This window comes from Rhinolophus sinicus, chromosome 16 (genome assembly GCF_057876585.1).
Source record: "Rhinolophus sinicus isolate RSI-liver-muscle chromosome 16, RSI-T2T, whole genome shotgun sequence".
NCBI lineage: Eukaryota > Metazoa > Chordata > Mammalia > Chiroptera > Rhinolophidae > Rhinolophus > Rhinolophus sinicus.
In genome coordinates this window covers 78,569,366-78,583,799 of record NC_142516.1, presented here as the reverse complement: position 1 = coordinate 78,583,799, position 14,434 = coordinate 78,569,366, and the positions used below count along the sequence as shown (strand labels likewise).

The window sequence follows — 14,434 nt, the reverse complement described above, 5'->3', positions numbered from 1 at the left end:
ATACCATTGACTATATTCCCTATGCTGTACTCCACATCCTATGAATGTGTGTGTATATATATATTTTATTTTTTTTTAAATTATAGTTGACATTCAATGTTAGTCAACTTCAGCTTCAGGTGTATAGTGCAGTGGTCTGGCATCTACATAGTCCATGAAGATATGGAAACAACCAAAATGCCCATTGATAGACGACTAGATAAAGAGGCTGTGGTACATTTATACAATGGAGTATTACTTGCCCATAAAAAAGAATGAAATCTTACCACTTGCAACAACATGGATGGACCTAGAGAACATTATGCTCAGTGAAATAAGTCAGACTGAGAAAGACAAATACCATATGATCTCACTTATATGTGGAACCTAAAGAATAGAATAAATGAACAAACAAAACAGAAATAGACTCAGAGAAATAGGGAAAAAAAGATTGATATTTTTTTTAATATTGAACCAGCTTTGCATTCCTAGAACAAACTCCATTTGATCATATTATATTATAATTTCCTCTGTTCGAATGCACTGGTTTTACTTAGCTCTTTTTTTCTAATTTCCTTATGGTTAACTTTTTTGAGTTTCATGATTCATCCTGGAACAATTGTGTTGACAGATACAGTGATTATGCAAAAGCAATGGTGGCAGAACTGCTAGCATCTTAATCTAGATCAAGGAGTGGCACCAAACTGTGACATAAACTGAGGTGATATCTCATTGTGGTTTTGATTTGCATTTCTCTGATGATTAGTGATGTTGAGCATTTTTTCATATGTCTATTTGCCATGTGTATGTCCTCTTTGGAGAAATGTCTCTTCAAGTCCTCTGCCCATTTTTCAATTGGGTTGTTTGTTTTTTTGTTGTTGAGTTGCATGAGTTCCTTGTATATTCTGGATACTAGCCCCTTATCGGAGGCACTGTTTGCAAAAATCTTCTCCCATTCAGTTGGTGGCCTCTTTATTTTGTCAATGGTTTCTTTTGCTGTGCAGAAGTTTCTTTTAAGTTTCTTTTAAGTTTCATATAGTCCCATTTGTTTATTTTAGCTTTTACTTCCATTGCCTTTGGAGTCAAGTTCATAAAATGCTCTTTGAACCCAAGGTCCGTAAGTTTAGTACCTATGTTTTCTTCTATGCAGTTTATTGTGTCAGGTCTTATGCTTAAGTCTTTGATCCATTTTGAATTAACTTTGGTACATGGTGACAAATAGCAGTCCAGTTTCATTCTTTTGCACGTGGCTATCCAATTCTCCCAGCACCATTTATTGAAGAGGCTGTCTTTGCTCCATTGTATGTTTTTAGCTTCTTTGTCAAAAATTATCTGTCCATATTTATGTGGTTTTATTTCTGGAGAACAAATTTTTAACGTCAAACTACTCGCACCTCTTGAAATTGTAGAACTCAAACGACAAAAGACAATCCTAAAAAGAATTAGCAAGGAAGATGATCACCTACAATGAAAGGGTTATTAAAATGATGACACAGACAACAGTTTAGTGGTTTTCAGAGAGTAAGGGGGGAAGGGAATTGTAGAAGAGGGTAAAGGGAGTCAAATATATGGTAATGGAAGGAGTTGTGATTGGGGGAGGGGAATTGTAGAAGAGGGTAAAGGGAGTCAAATATATGGTAATGGAAGGAGTTGTGATTCTGGGTGGTGAACACATATGCAATATATAGATTATGTATTATAGAATTGTACACTTGAAACATGTAGTTTTGTTAACCATTGTCACCCCAATAAATTTTAATTTAAAAAAATGATGGCATAATTCTCAACAGCCAAAACAAAAGACTTATCAGAATAATTTTTCAGAGCCATGAAAGGAAAAACATTGCATCTAGAACTGATTACCCTGTAATATTATAATTTATAAAAGTTTACCAAGAATACAACTGATAAATTATTTTTAGTATATTGTTCAATGAAAAATCATAAGTAATTGAAAAATTACAGAGCATATATCAAAATGGCTACTTTCCAACTGTTGGAGGGAATGTAAAATGGTGTAACCCTTAAAGTTAAACAACATGTAATTTCCTCAAAAAATTAGAAATATAACTAGTATGTGATCCAACAACACACTTCTGCATACCCTGTTTCCCCGTAAATAAGACCTAGCTGGACAATCAGCTCTACAGCCTCTTTTGGAGCAAAAATTAATATAAGACCCAGTATTATATTACATTACATTACATTACATTACATTACATTACATTACATTACATTACATTATATTAAAGACCCGGTCTTATATTATAGTAGAATAAGACCGGGTCATATATTAATTTTTGCTCCAAAAGACGCATTAGAGATGATTGTCTGGCTCCGTCCTATTTTTGGGGAAACATGGTATGTACCCAAAAGAATTCAAAGCAGGGTCTCTAAGAGATGTTTGCACACCCACATTCATTGTGACATTATTCATAACAGCCAAGAGAAGCTCAAATGCCCATCAACAGATGAATGGATAAAGAAACTGTGGTCCATCCATGCAATGGAATGTTATGAGCCTTGAAAAAAAGGAAACCATGTCACATGTTACAACATAGATGAACCTCTAGGACATTATACAAATGAAATAACCCAGTCACAAAAAGACAAATATTGTATGATTCCACTCATATGAAGTATCTAAATTAGTCAAAGTCATAGAAACAGAAAGTAGAAAGGTGGTTGTCAAGTTCTAGGGAGGAGGAAGGAGAATTAGTGTCTAATGTGTACAGAGTTTCAGTGTTGAAAGACGAAAAATTTCTAGAGATCAGTTGCACAGTAATGTAAATAAACTTAACACTACAAAATTATGTGCTTAAAAAGGGTGAAGATGCTTTAATAAAAAAAGTAAGAATCATAGGCATACATTTTCATGGCACATGATTGTCAACAGATTTTTAGATATGACACTGAAAACAAAAGCAACAATAGTAAAAATGAATAAAATGGTCTTCATCACAAGTAAAAACATTTCACATTTATGAACACTGTCAAGAAAGTAACCGATAACCCTCAAATGGGACAATGGTTTTGCAAATCATGTCTCTGGAATGACACTTTTACATAGAATATATTAATATAAAGAATTCTTACAATTCAAAAACTGAAAGCAACAAAGGAACAAGACAAACAAATAAACAAAACAAAAATTCATAGATACAATAGTTTAGTAGTTCCCAAGGGTTAGTGGGGAGAAGGGTGGTAGATCAGGGAAAACAGGATCAAACACATGGTGATGGAAGGAGAACTGACTCCGGGTGGTGAGCACACAATGTGATATATAGATGATGTATTACAGAATTGTACACTTGAAATCATGGTAGCCCCAATAAATTTCAATTTTAAAAAATAGACCAACTAAAACTGGGCAAAGAATGGATACATATTTCTCCAAAGTAGATATGCAAATGGCCAATAAATACGTGAAAATATGCTCAACACCAGGAAAATTCAATCCCAACCCATAATGACATGCCATTTCAGAACCACGAGGATGGTGGGTGACTGGTCTTGCTCCTACGTCACTGGCATTTCCCAAGGATGCCACGGCTTCTTCAGGGGATTTATTCCAAGTGGTGAAGGAGGAGGGCTCTGGAGCCAAACCTGCATGGTGCTGACCAGGCTTCCCCAGTTCCTAGTGTGTGACCGGCACTCAGCCCCCTGACCTCCCTGAGCACTATTCGTCACAAAAAAAGGGTGATGCGTGCCTCGCTCCAGCTCTCTGTGGAGACACAATGAGCTCCAAGGAAGTAGAGCACCAGAGAGCACCGAGCACACGGGGAGCATCTGCTGTTATGAGCATCCTGATTCCCTTGGAGGTTTGACGGGATGACATTGTCCTCTTCACAGATGCTACTTCAGTCACTACTAACTCCTTCCTGATTGCTACCACATACACTGTCCTTGCACAAGGTCACGTCAAGTTTGTTTTTCTGTAATAAAGAAGGTTGGCTGCAATGAAAATTTGAGATATCTCCTCCTGTCCCTTCCCCTTGCACCTACCTTAGTGTCTTCCAAAGACTAATGTGCAAATCTCTGCAAGATTCCATGTGGCCCATGGAGTTGCACTCTCGTCGTGGAAGGAGAGGCGATGGACCTGCAGTCGGCCCCACTCTGCAGGTGCAGGGGAGATTTCAGGGTTCACCGAGCTCAGGGTGGGTGCAGCACCGGTTCTGCCTCCTCCTGGGAACTGATCGTTCACAAGGACTCCAGGGGCAGGAACAGCCAGGCGAGTGAGGACAGGAGCAGCCACGTGTGAGCACCAGGTGTGAAGCTGATGATGATGACTCCCATCCTAGTCTGAGGGCCCAGCTCGCACAGGGAAGACCAAGCAAGTTCCCTTCAAACACGACTCACTCAGTGTTCCTAACGACCTGAGAGGGGGGTTTGTCACCCTGTTTCGCCACAAAGACCCTGAAACCAGAGAAGTCATGGGACTAAGAGGAATCAGTGAACGGAGGGTCCAGGCTCTGCCCGTCACTCACCACATTGCCTCCATTGCCTGCCACGGGCACCGCCCTGGACAGGGACACAGAGGGTGGGAGAATAGGAGTATACTCACCCACAAGGGGTGGCAGCATCTGGACCAGCCCCACAACACACTCGGAGTCTGGCGCTTCTGAGCCTGTTTCTCTGTGTTGACGCCCAGCTGGACAGGGAGGGGCCAGCAGCTGGGTTCCGTGGCCAAGAAGAGAAATCTCCTTCTCAAAGGGTCCAGGAGCCCTGAGAGATGTGGGTGCTGCCCACTGTCCGGGAGGGGAGAAGGTAAAAGAGGAGGACCTTTGGGCTGGCCTATGATTCCATGGGAGGTGAACGGGTTCCCCGACACAAGTCCATTCTCTGTGTGGGGGTCGAGCAGAGGGCCTGTGCAACTGGGTGGCTTTAGTCCCATCCCATCACTGCTGATGGACCACTGCCATGGCCCACAGCTCTGCATGCTGGGCAGAGCAGGGGCCACACTTGGGGTGACTGAGCTGTCCTGACCCCTCCTGGGCCTGATAAGGAATCAGAGCTTAGAACCTGGAGAAGAGGCTTTGGCCCAGAGGAAAGGGGGGTCAGGGCCAGGGTGTGTCCATGTGGGACAGAGAGTCAGGTTAGGGCTTGGAAAAGGCCATTATGGGAGACAGTAGGGTGTCTTCCCTGGCTCAGCACATGTCCCTCACCATTTGTTCATCTCTCTCTAACAGCTGGGGTTCAGCTGCCCTGATCTCACCGTAGGGTCTGTACTAGTGCCCACAGCAGGTCAACTGAGGCCTCCCCTCCACTCAGCCTGAATCCACAGCACTCAGCCCCAGGGTGCACACGCCTCGACCCCCTCCCGCGTTCCCTGCTGGGTGTGCTGTGCTTGTGAAACTAGCTCGCAGCTTGTTAGTAGGAACTGTCTTCAATGCGAATATAAATGTGTGTCTGCATCTAGTCACACAAGAGTCCGGCCATTGTTGGGAGAGAAGGGACAGCAGCTGTGGGGTGTCCCTGAAGACCCTTGGGCCCTGAGCCCAGTACCCCCGGCCCCAGCAGATGGGTCCTCCTCCCTGGATTGGACGAGATGCTCCCAAGAGAAATCCCTCAAGGGACTTGGTATCCTCCTCGCCCTCTGTCATTTCCGGCGTACACACCTTAAGGAGGAACCCCCTTTCTCTCTTCTCAGTCCACTCCCTCTTGTTCCGTCTTCACCACCTCCACCTCCCTCCATATTCAATCACCCCACTGAGATCGGAGGATGCTTCACCTGCAATGAGGCACAGAGGCAGAAAGCCTGTCCTCTGAGGCCCAGCCTTTTCCTCTCCGACCAGGCCACCCACACAGGAAACCCTGGAAGAGCTGAGGATAGCCCAGCCCCGTAGTCTGACTACATCCAGGAGGCACAGAGAAGCTCCCTAAACACAAGGGCTGACTCTGTTCTGGAAAACTGGTTAATGGTCCAGAGGGATGAAAGCCTCAAAAGCAGGTCCCCCATCCCCAGAGGGTTCAGGGTGCAGATGATGATGGGAGATCCCTCACCCAGCCTGGTCTTGGGAGTAGGGATGCTACGAGGGGTTCCTGGTGATTAGAGAGCTGTATGATTCCAGGAGCAGTCTGCAGGAGGTCCTGTCAACCTGGAGGAAGGGACTAGAGGGTCACCTGTGTATCCATAGTGCCCATGAACTTCCGCATCCTTCCTTCCTCTCAGGTCCCTCTCCATGGAGCAGCACAGACCCGAGCGTGGAGACAGCAGCTCCCAGAACATTTCTCAACAAAACCATCTTTATTCATAATTTACACAGGATACCCCAAAGGTGCTGCTCCTACCCCCACCCTCCACTAGGTCCACCCTAATGGCCTGGCTTTCCCACCCTTCCTCCCTCCCTCCCATGTCAGTAGAATAGCCAGGATCAGCCTTTTGTCTCCTGTAGGGAACAGCCAGGTCACATCTAGTCTGGGCCTTCTGGGGGGCTGGCACCAAGGGGACTCCCCAATGCTCCCTACTGGCTTCAGTGCAGCTTCCTTCTCTTTCCTGTGTCAAAAGGATCACACTTTCTCTTTTGAGGCTGGAAGGAGCAAACTTGCCCCAGAGCCAATGCTGGCCTCCCAGAGACCCCAAGGTCTTCATTTGGGAGTAGCATCTTCTCAGCAGGAGCTGGGTCTCCATCCAGAGCACGCTTCCTAGACTTGGCAGCTGAAGGGTCAACTTGGCTGAGGCCTAGTCTCTGACTAGACAGGGACTGGGAAGCTCCCCGGTCGCCTCGACCTCCAGGGAAGACAAGACCTGAAGCAGAGACAGGACTCTGGGGTAGCTGCCAGGGCAGAAGGCTATTCTGAGAGCCTAACAGGAAGGACAGGCTGGGGAGCTCTTCCTCATCCTCACTGGACCAGTCCACTGGCCTGTGAGTCTCCATAACAGGAGAGGTCTCTCCAAGAATGGAGGCATCCCTGGGTCCCTGCCGTGAGGCAGTGCGCCTGGGACCCTCAGGAGGAGAGGGGGGCCATTGAGGCCGGAGTGCTGGGGACTCCTGACATCCTGAAGACACATCAAAGACTTTGGGCCTGGACAGGTGGGCGTCTGCTCGACAGTGCCTTTGAGGGTCCTTGAAGTCAGCCTCTGGTGGGCAGGCTATGTCACTGACCCCCAGCTGGGGGCCATAGTCATGCCTCCTGGCATCTTCACTGGCTTCAGATACAGAAGGAGGTGAGTCCAATCGGGGTGCACCATGACACAGGAGTGCCTGCACACTCTCCTCCTCCTTCAACATCAGCAATCGTTTCTCTACCAGCTGGGAGAGAAGAGGCAGACAGTGACTGCTCTGCACACATTTATGAGAGGAGGAGGAGCAGCAGCAGCAGGGCTGATGGGACAGTGGCATTGGAGAGAGGAGGGTAGTGGGGGACCTTGGGACTCAAATGCAAAGACACACCTGTGGCTCTCCTGCCATCATCCTGTGCCACATTCCCAGCTTTGTGTCCTCCCCTCCTCTTCTGGGTACCCCATCCACCCTTTCCTATAGTCCTCTCCTTCCTGTCTTCCTGCAAGGCACCCACGCCAGAGCTGGGCCCCTGCACACTGTGCCTACAGGCACGGGAGGGGTGGGCAGAGTCATTGGGTCCTCCCTGGCCTGGTTTACCTGGGTGCTCCCTCCCATGGCTCACCTGACCCGACCCCATACCTGGGGTCGCTCCATCCACGTTTCAACCTAGGCCCCTCCCTTCCCAATTCTGCATGGGGTCTCAACCTCCTGTAAGTAACCTGGCTTACCTGGAGGCCTCTCTCAACTACCTAGGGTGCCTCCCTCTCTTGGCTCACCTGGGCAGGTGGAAGTGCTTCCTCCTGCTCCAACTCATCAGCTAGGGACAAGGGATCCAGCTGTTCTTCTGGGGAAAGCAAGCATGCCAGGAATCGGGGGTGAATGACCGCCTCCACCTGGAACAGAAGGAAGAAGCTGTGAGCAGTCTTGGAGTAACCTGTGAGTCAGCAGGACCGGGGGAAAAGTGAAAAACCTAGGACCCACCGCATCCTCATGCAGAAGATGAGTGTTTTACACTGTCATGGTCATCACACACACACACACACACACACACACACATACACACACACTCACACCCACGCCCGCACACAAATCAGGAACCCAGAGCTGGGTGCCAGAGTGCCACTCCCTGGAATCTTCTAGACCCCAGAGCTCTGAGCCAGCCCACCTTGGTGAGAAAGTCTTCCTGGGAACACAGCTCGTCAATGTAGCTCAGGAGACCCAGGGCCGGGTAGGTCCCATCGTCATCCTGCTGCGGCTCCTTTCTGTCTTCTTCCCATTCTCCACCTGGCTCTCCGGTGGCTGAGTGGGCCGACCCCAAGAGCTCATCCATGATGTCCATGTACTCTCTCACGGCCTCAGGGGGAATCTCCTCTGGTGCGTTGGTCTCCCGGGGCCGCTGGGCTCTGTGTGGTAGCGGGCCGGCAGGATGGGCTCTGGGTATGGCCGTCCTGGGAACGCACGCTGGGGAGGAGCGGAAGGAGGAGGGAGCATGAGGGCCTCCAGCTTCCACCTCCTGAGCATGAGATGGTGATAGCAGTGGGACAGCAGTGTTTGGGGGATGCTAACATGAGTGCTGTCGGGTCAGGACCACCTGAAGTCCTGTGACTGTGGGAGGGGACAGGGAAGCATGTAAGAGAGTCACATGTGAGTAGGTGTGCAGCCACAGACACTCTGAGGGGCATCCCATCCAACTCGCTTCTTAGCTGACTTCACGTAGCATCCTGTGACAGGGAGTTGGGAGAGGGGTTACGAAACTTGACCAGGTCCAGACCCCGTGGTGGCAAAGGGCACCTGAGACCCTGGCTCCCGTGGCTGTTGTGATTGAGAGAACAATGACCCTTTGAAGAAAAGGACCGATGTGGGAACAATGGCTGGCCCTGAGCCCCAGTTGCCTTTGGCCATGGGAACTCGGAGACCTACCTGGCTGCGAGCCCACCAGTGGGGCTGGGGGCTCCCAAGGATCAGGCTTTGGTGGGGCAGCGGGAGGCAGGCCCTGCTCCGCCTTCATCCACTGCAACTTCCGAATCTGCATCTCCTCCTCCTCAAACTCCATGAACCTGGGGGAGAGGGAGGCATGAGCCGGCTGAGGAGGACACCGGCCCGGAGCCCAGCAAAGGCAGCAGCTGTTGGAGGGATGGCAGAGCAAGTGCCTTGACGCTGTGAGGGCCCTGTGCTGGCCGAGACCCCTCCTCCCAACACCCTCTCTGAAGAGCACCACCAAAGCGGACCCTGCCTGAAATCAGCCCACCCCCGCCCTGCAGCCCTTGGCACCCCAGATGCTGGCTCACTTTTCTGCCATCTCGTAAAAGATCATCCGGTCAAAGTTGCTTGTGTGCTGCCATTCCCGCATGGCCCGCTTCAGTCCGTTCTCCAACGTCATGGTGGGATTCAGACGGGACAGGGACCGGAGCACTGGGCTGTAAGCCCTCAAGCTCAGTCACCGTCTACAGCCCGGCGTCCACCCGCCAGACCCACCCAGCTTTGTAGTGCACCCGGGCCCCCCACAGCATGACTGATGCAGGGGTGACAGGAGGAGTCTGGGTGTGCAAAGAGAAGCCCCCCACTACTGTCGTTGCTGCCTCACATTCACACCAGCCCATGAGCCATGACTTGAGGCTGACCGTGCACTCGCACCCTATAGCAAGGACACTCTGGCTTTGGGAGGTCTTTTCCTCTTCAAGATTGCCCGTTCATGCATAATCACTATCATTAATGAGGCATGGCCTGTGCCAGGCAATCTGAGAACACTTCATTGACTAACCCAAGGAGTCTCCTCTGCAGTCCTCTGAATAAAATAGAATTGTCCCCTTTTTACAAGGGACCAAGGGTGTGGCAGGAAATGCCTCCCAGGGTAACAAATCAAGTCATAGTAGGAGCTGGACTCAGGCTGCTGGGGTCAGTTGAGACACGGCACCTCAGAGGAGGTCATGAACGGGACATGTGATGCGGATTACCAAGAATGCGCCTTCTCAGAGCGTGGACACCACCCTCAGACCTTCCTTGCTGTGTCCCAGGATAAGGCGCCCTGCATGCCCAACCGCCGTTCCCTCTATGTGAAAGCTCCAGCCGAGCTCCCCGTGCCCCTACCCAGTGCACTCACATGAGGAAGCAGGAAAGAGCTTCTGCGTCGGAACTCTGGGGTAGGAGGCTCCAGGCCAGGGCCTTGAAGTACTGCCAACACCGGAAGTTCTCATACACACTCTTGGGGTTACATGAGTTGTCCGGCATGGCGTTCGACTGGGAGGTGGCCAGGCCACCCTCTCTGGGAGCCCCATTTGGCCATGGCCCAACACTCACTGGGGAAATGATGGAAGCCAGCGGGGCAGCTGGTGGTGGGGCCTGAGGAGGAAGGCCTGGGCACCAGCTGCCCTGGACAGCCTGGGTGCCCCCAATAGCCGGAGTGAGCATAACGGTCTGCAGCGCAGAGGCTGTGAAGAATTGGGGTGCAGGACACACAGCACCCCCACCGAGGGCCCCCGGAGCACTGCAGTTGAGCGGGGCCTGAGTAAGGACCAAGGTCTGAGTCTGGGGCAGCTCTGCTCGCCCCACGTCTGATCTGACCTGGACAATGATGTTGCCGGCCCCAGTCCCTGTGGGGCCATGGCCAGCATCTCCTGCCACCGAAGGTGTCCCAAGGAAAGCCGGCAGCACCACGGGCTGGCCAGGAGGAAATGACGGTGTCATGAGGGGCGGCAGGTGATGCTCCCCGGGTGGCCAGTATGCGAGGCCAGCAGTGGGTGGCGGAAAAGGCAGCGCCATGAAAGGAGACATGGAAGCACCAGGGCTCATGGTCTCTGCCGGTCTGAGCCCTGCAGATGCTGTTGAGACAAACGAAAGGGGTGAATGGAGTAGGACAGTCAGTAACCAGGACAGAGGCGCTCTGCGTCCCCTTTAGCCACAGGGGACTCGGAGCGATGAGTCTCAACAGGTAAGGACCCTTTGTATGGGGAAGCTGCAGTTTGCAAATGCCCTTGGGTGATTTTCATGCTCTGACCTCAGCTTGAGAATTATTCCACTGGGGAGTATGCGCCTGTGCACCAAGGCTCCCTGAAATCACCCCGCCAGCTCTGAGTCTCGGAGCCTCCTAAGGATTCCCTCACCTCTGACCCTGCCAGCCTCAGAGGCTGTCTCCCGAGTCATGAAACTGGGCAGACATCTGCTCTGTGGAAAATGGCCATAGACAGACTCATTAGAAGATAGGGACCTTCTCCAAGGTAAGTTGTAGGCACCCAAAGTGCCTTCGTGAACAGGCAGTGTCTAAAATATTAGCGCCCCATCTCCCCCTCAGTCTTCCTTTTCCAGAGGCTCGATGTAAATCACCCTCCTTCTTCCCTGGCCAAGCACAGAAAACAAAACTCTTGAGTAATGGCTCTCCACAAGGAAGACCCAGGAGCCCTGATATAACCCCTAAACACCCCAACCTGGCCTGTACGCACAACTCAGAACCAACCACAGCAAACACTTAACATGGGACAGATTCTGCCACTCTATCCCCCATGCTCAGAGTCGTTGCCACCACTTAGCAGCTCTGTGCCCAGGAGAGGGGTCTGCGAAGTAGGCGTTGTGTCCCTTAGATTCTGTCATTTCACAGCCAGCAATGGCTGCCGAGGATTAGAAAAGGGCCAGGCAATGGAGAGCAGTGGGGCTGTCAGTGGAGGTTTCCAGAGATTTCCATAGCTGCTGTCACGTTAGATTGGTTGTAGGTCTGCAGACTGTCCGTGGCCCTTCCCCTCCCAGCTCCCAACAGTGAAAAGTGCACACACAGTAAACCAGGTGTCACTGGGACAGAGTTATCTGGGACACATTCCTGTTCAGAGGAACTCATGCAGACCCTGTTCCAGGAGAACAAGGTACACACCACATGCACCTAACTCATCAGGACAGGTGTCCTAGCACGTTTCATAATAAGATAGAAGATCGTCTTCCTGCTTCTGTGCTACTCTCCTAGCCCCCTGAGAAAAGCAATCCACCTTCACAGACGTTCCACCAGAAAACCAACTACCATCCCCATCTGTTCCCTGTCCATGAAGCAGTGACATGGAATTAGAGCAAACCCTCATCTCCAAGGTGCAACGCAGGCCTGAGGAGACGCAACATGATCAAGTAGGTCTGAAGAACTGATTTACACCGAGGGAGAACAGTTCAGAACGACTCACGGAACCCAGCCCCATCTTGATGGAAGTTACACGGTGACCCTGCCCCTGTTGAATCCAAGACAACAGCTACCTGGACTGAGAAGGAGTGAGCTCTGGGCAGGAAAGAGTGAAAATGCTCTGGATTGCAGCAGTTAGAGTGCCTTCCAGCTTGGCCCTCGGCGAGGAACATTTCACTGTAGACCGGGCCACAGGCAGCCCCACTGGACAAGTCTCCGGCTAAGACCACCTCTCCCCACTTCCCCATTCGATCTAGTGTGCTCAGTTCACAGCCCTTAGAAAGCTATTGTGGGGCAAGCTCCAGCTGCCTGAAGAACAGGACACAGGGTTCGGCTTTCCCCGTGACCCTCCCGGTGCCACCAGCACGACATCACCCACTACACCCCACACACGCATGTCCAAGTGGCTTGTCTCCCCTCTAGAAGGAATCAGTGTGTCCGCTGCCGTCCTTTCTCCATAGCCAGACGTTTCCCCCGAGTTGTCCTGATCCACCTCTTAGGAGCTCTCCTGTCCTGCGCTGTCTGTCACAGGTTTCCACTGGCTCCCAGCCTCCCCAGGTGACGTGTCCTTGGAGGTCCAGTGCTAACCCCTTCCTCTACTCAGTCCAAACTCTGTTTCGCCTACCCAAACTATGTCACACCTATATCCCAACCATTGGAGGGATGGCAGAATCTCTAAACATGCCCCCCTCCAACCTACCCGCTTACCTCCTTTTGAAGTCATCCCCGCAGACCGAGACATTGACCGCACTGCCTAGTAATGCTCCACAATCAAAAAAGTCAAGTCCAAGACCCAGAGAGAGTGACCTGCTCCAGCAGATGCTCAGCATCCAAATGAAGGAGGGAAAAGTTTGAATTTAAACAGTAGAATGTGGTGCTCAAGACATTCTGCAGTGGGGGAGGGGTGGAGGGGAAGTGGGCCTGGGTGGGGGTGGGGAGACATTCCGTGAAGGCCTCTGGCAGGTAGGCAAGAACCAGAAGCACCTTTCAAATTGGACAGTGGCAACACAATTGGTGTGTGCCTCTTGAGGCAATTTATACGTTGCTTTTATAGATTCAGAGCACCAATGTTTTACTAGATGTTCTCTGTTTCAATTCTTTGTCCATCATCCTACTGGTAGTTTTGTGTCCCTCAACATGCTTTCTACCTGGTTCTCGGCTTCTTTCAACAAAGGCTACACTTTCTGAACAAAATTCATAACACATAGTCATAAATCCATGGGTACTGATGGCCACATGGAGCCCAGTGTTTGAAATTAGGGTTGACTTAGCAGACCCTGCATGTTCGGTTGCTGGGTGCACATCATTCTTTAGAAACGAGTCCTGTGGCCCCAAGTAGCGACCAGTGCTGGAAGCTCTGCAGACCCCAACAGGCCCAGCCTTACTAACTATCCCTTTTGCTCCAGTCCACCAAAGTCAGGCCAAGACTAGAAATTACTCCTGTTTGTTTCTCAGAGTACCGTGTTGTTAAATATTTAAAATTTTTTATCATTTACATGATTTTAACGTAATGTTTTAAATAAGTAATGCTTCTGCATACTTCACAATCAAATTGTGCAAAATGGAAAAGGCAGTGACGAGTTTTCCTCTTACCCTTTCCACCGGCAGCACAGACCTCTTTCCCACAGCATGCCAGTATTATCTGTTTCCTTTAAATCTTTCCAGAGATGTATTATGTGACGAAAAGCAAATGCAAGCTATTTTCAGTTTTTAAAATGCTGTCACTTTTTTTCAGGTTAAAGATTGATGTATGTTCTGATATATTTGCAGGTATTTATAATGATTGTCTTTGTACTGGTAATGTGGCTCCTCTTTTTATTTCTGGGGGCTAGATTCCTAGAACAAGAAGTTCTCCAGTCCCTTAAAATTCACACTACCTGAAAGGATAGTTGGCCACTTGTAGAACATAATCAATGCCAAGTGAATCCGAATTTCAGTTATGCACTGGATGTCTTTTTAGGGTAATTGTGTCCCATGCAATTTTTTTTTTACATACTCTTACTGCCAATTTATTTGCTGTTTTTCTGAAACAGGGATCCTGTGTTTTATCTGGCAAGTCTACAAAAAAGTAATATATTAAGCTATCATGAGTTACTCACCCCTGTAAAGAGATTCACGCGTGCATCGTAGCTCTACTGCAAAACATAATTGCACACACTCTTGATTCTACATGCTCTTTGGATGATATGAAATTTGGAAGAGCCGTCATCCAGCACTGAATGTCTATGCTTAGTGTGGGTAAGGACAGAAGTAAAGGAGAGGAAGGCAGAAAATCTTCTTCTTGAGCCCCACGCTAATG

At 49.7% G+C, this 14,434-nt stretch overlaps 1 protein-coding gene across 1 annotated transcript; it reads right to left on the bottom strand.

Annotated features, from left to right (window-relative positions):
- Positions 1-6,452: 6,452 nt before the first annotated feature.
- Positions 6,453-12,877, bottom strand: LOC141571259 (NUT family member 2G-like). The gene is made up of 7 exons (XM_074331513.2): positions 12,844-12,877; positions 10,084-10,801; positions 9,272-9,400; positions 8,904-9,040; positions 8,149-8,444; positions 7,760-7,876; positions 6,453-7,232 (listed from the first exon to the last, which is right to left on the bottom strand). The coding sequence occupies exons 1-7, from the start codon at positions 12,875-12,877 to the stop codon at positions 6,453-6,455; spliced, it is 2,211 nt and encodes a 736-aa protein (XP_074187614.2).
- Positions 12,878-14,434: the final 1,557 nt, after the last annotated feature.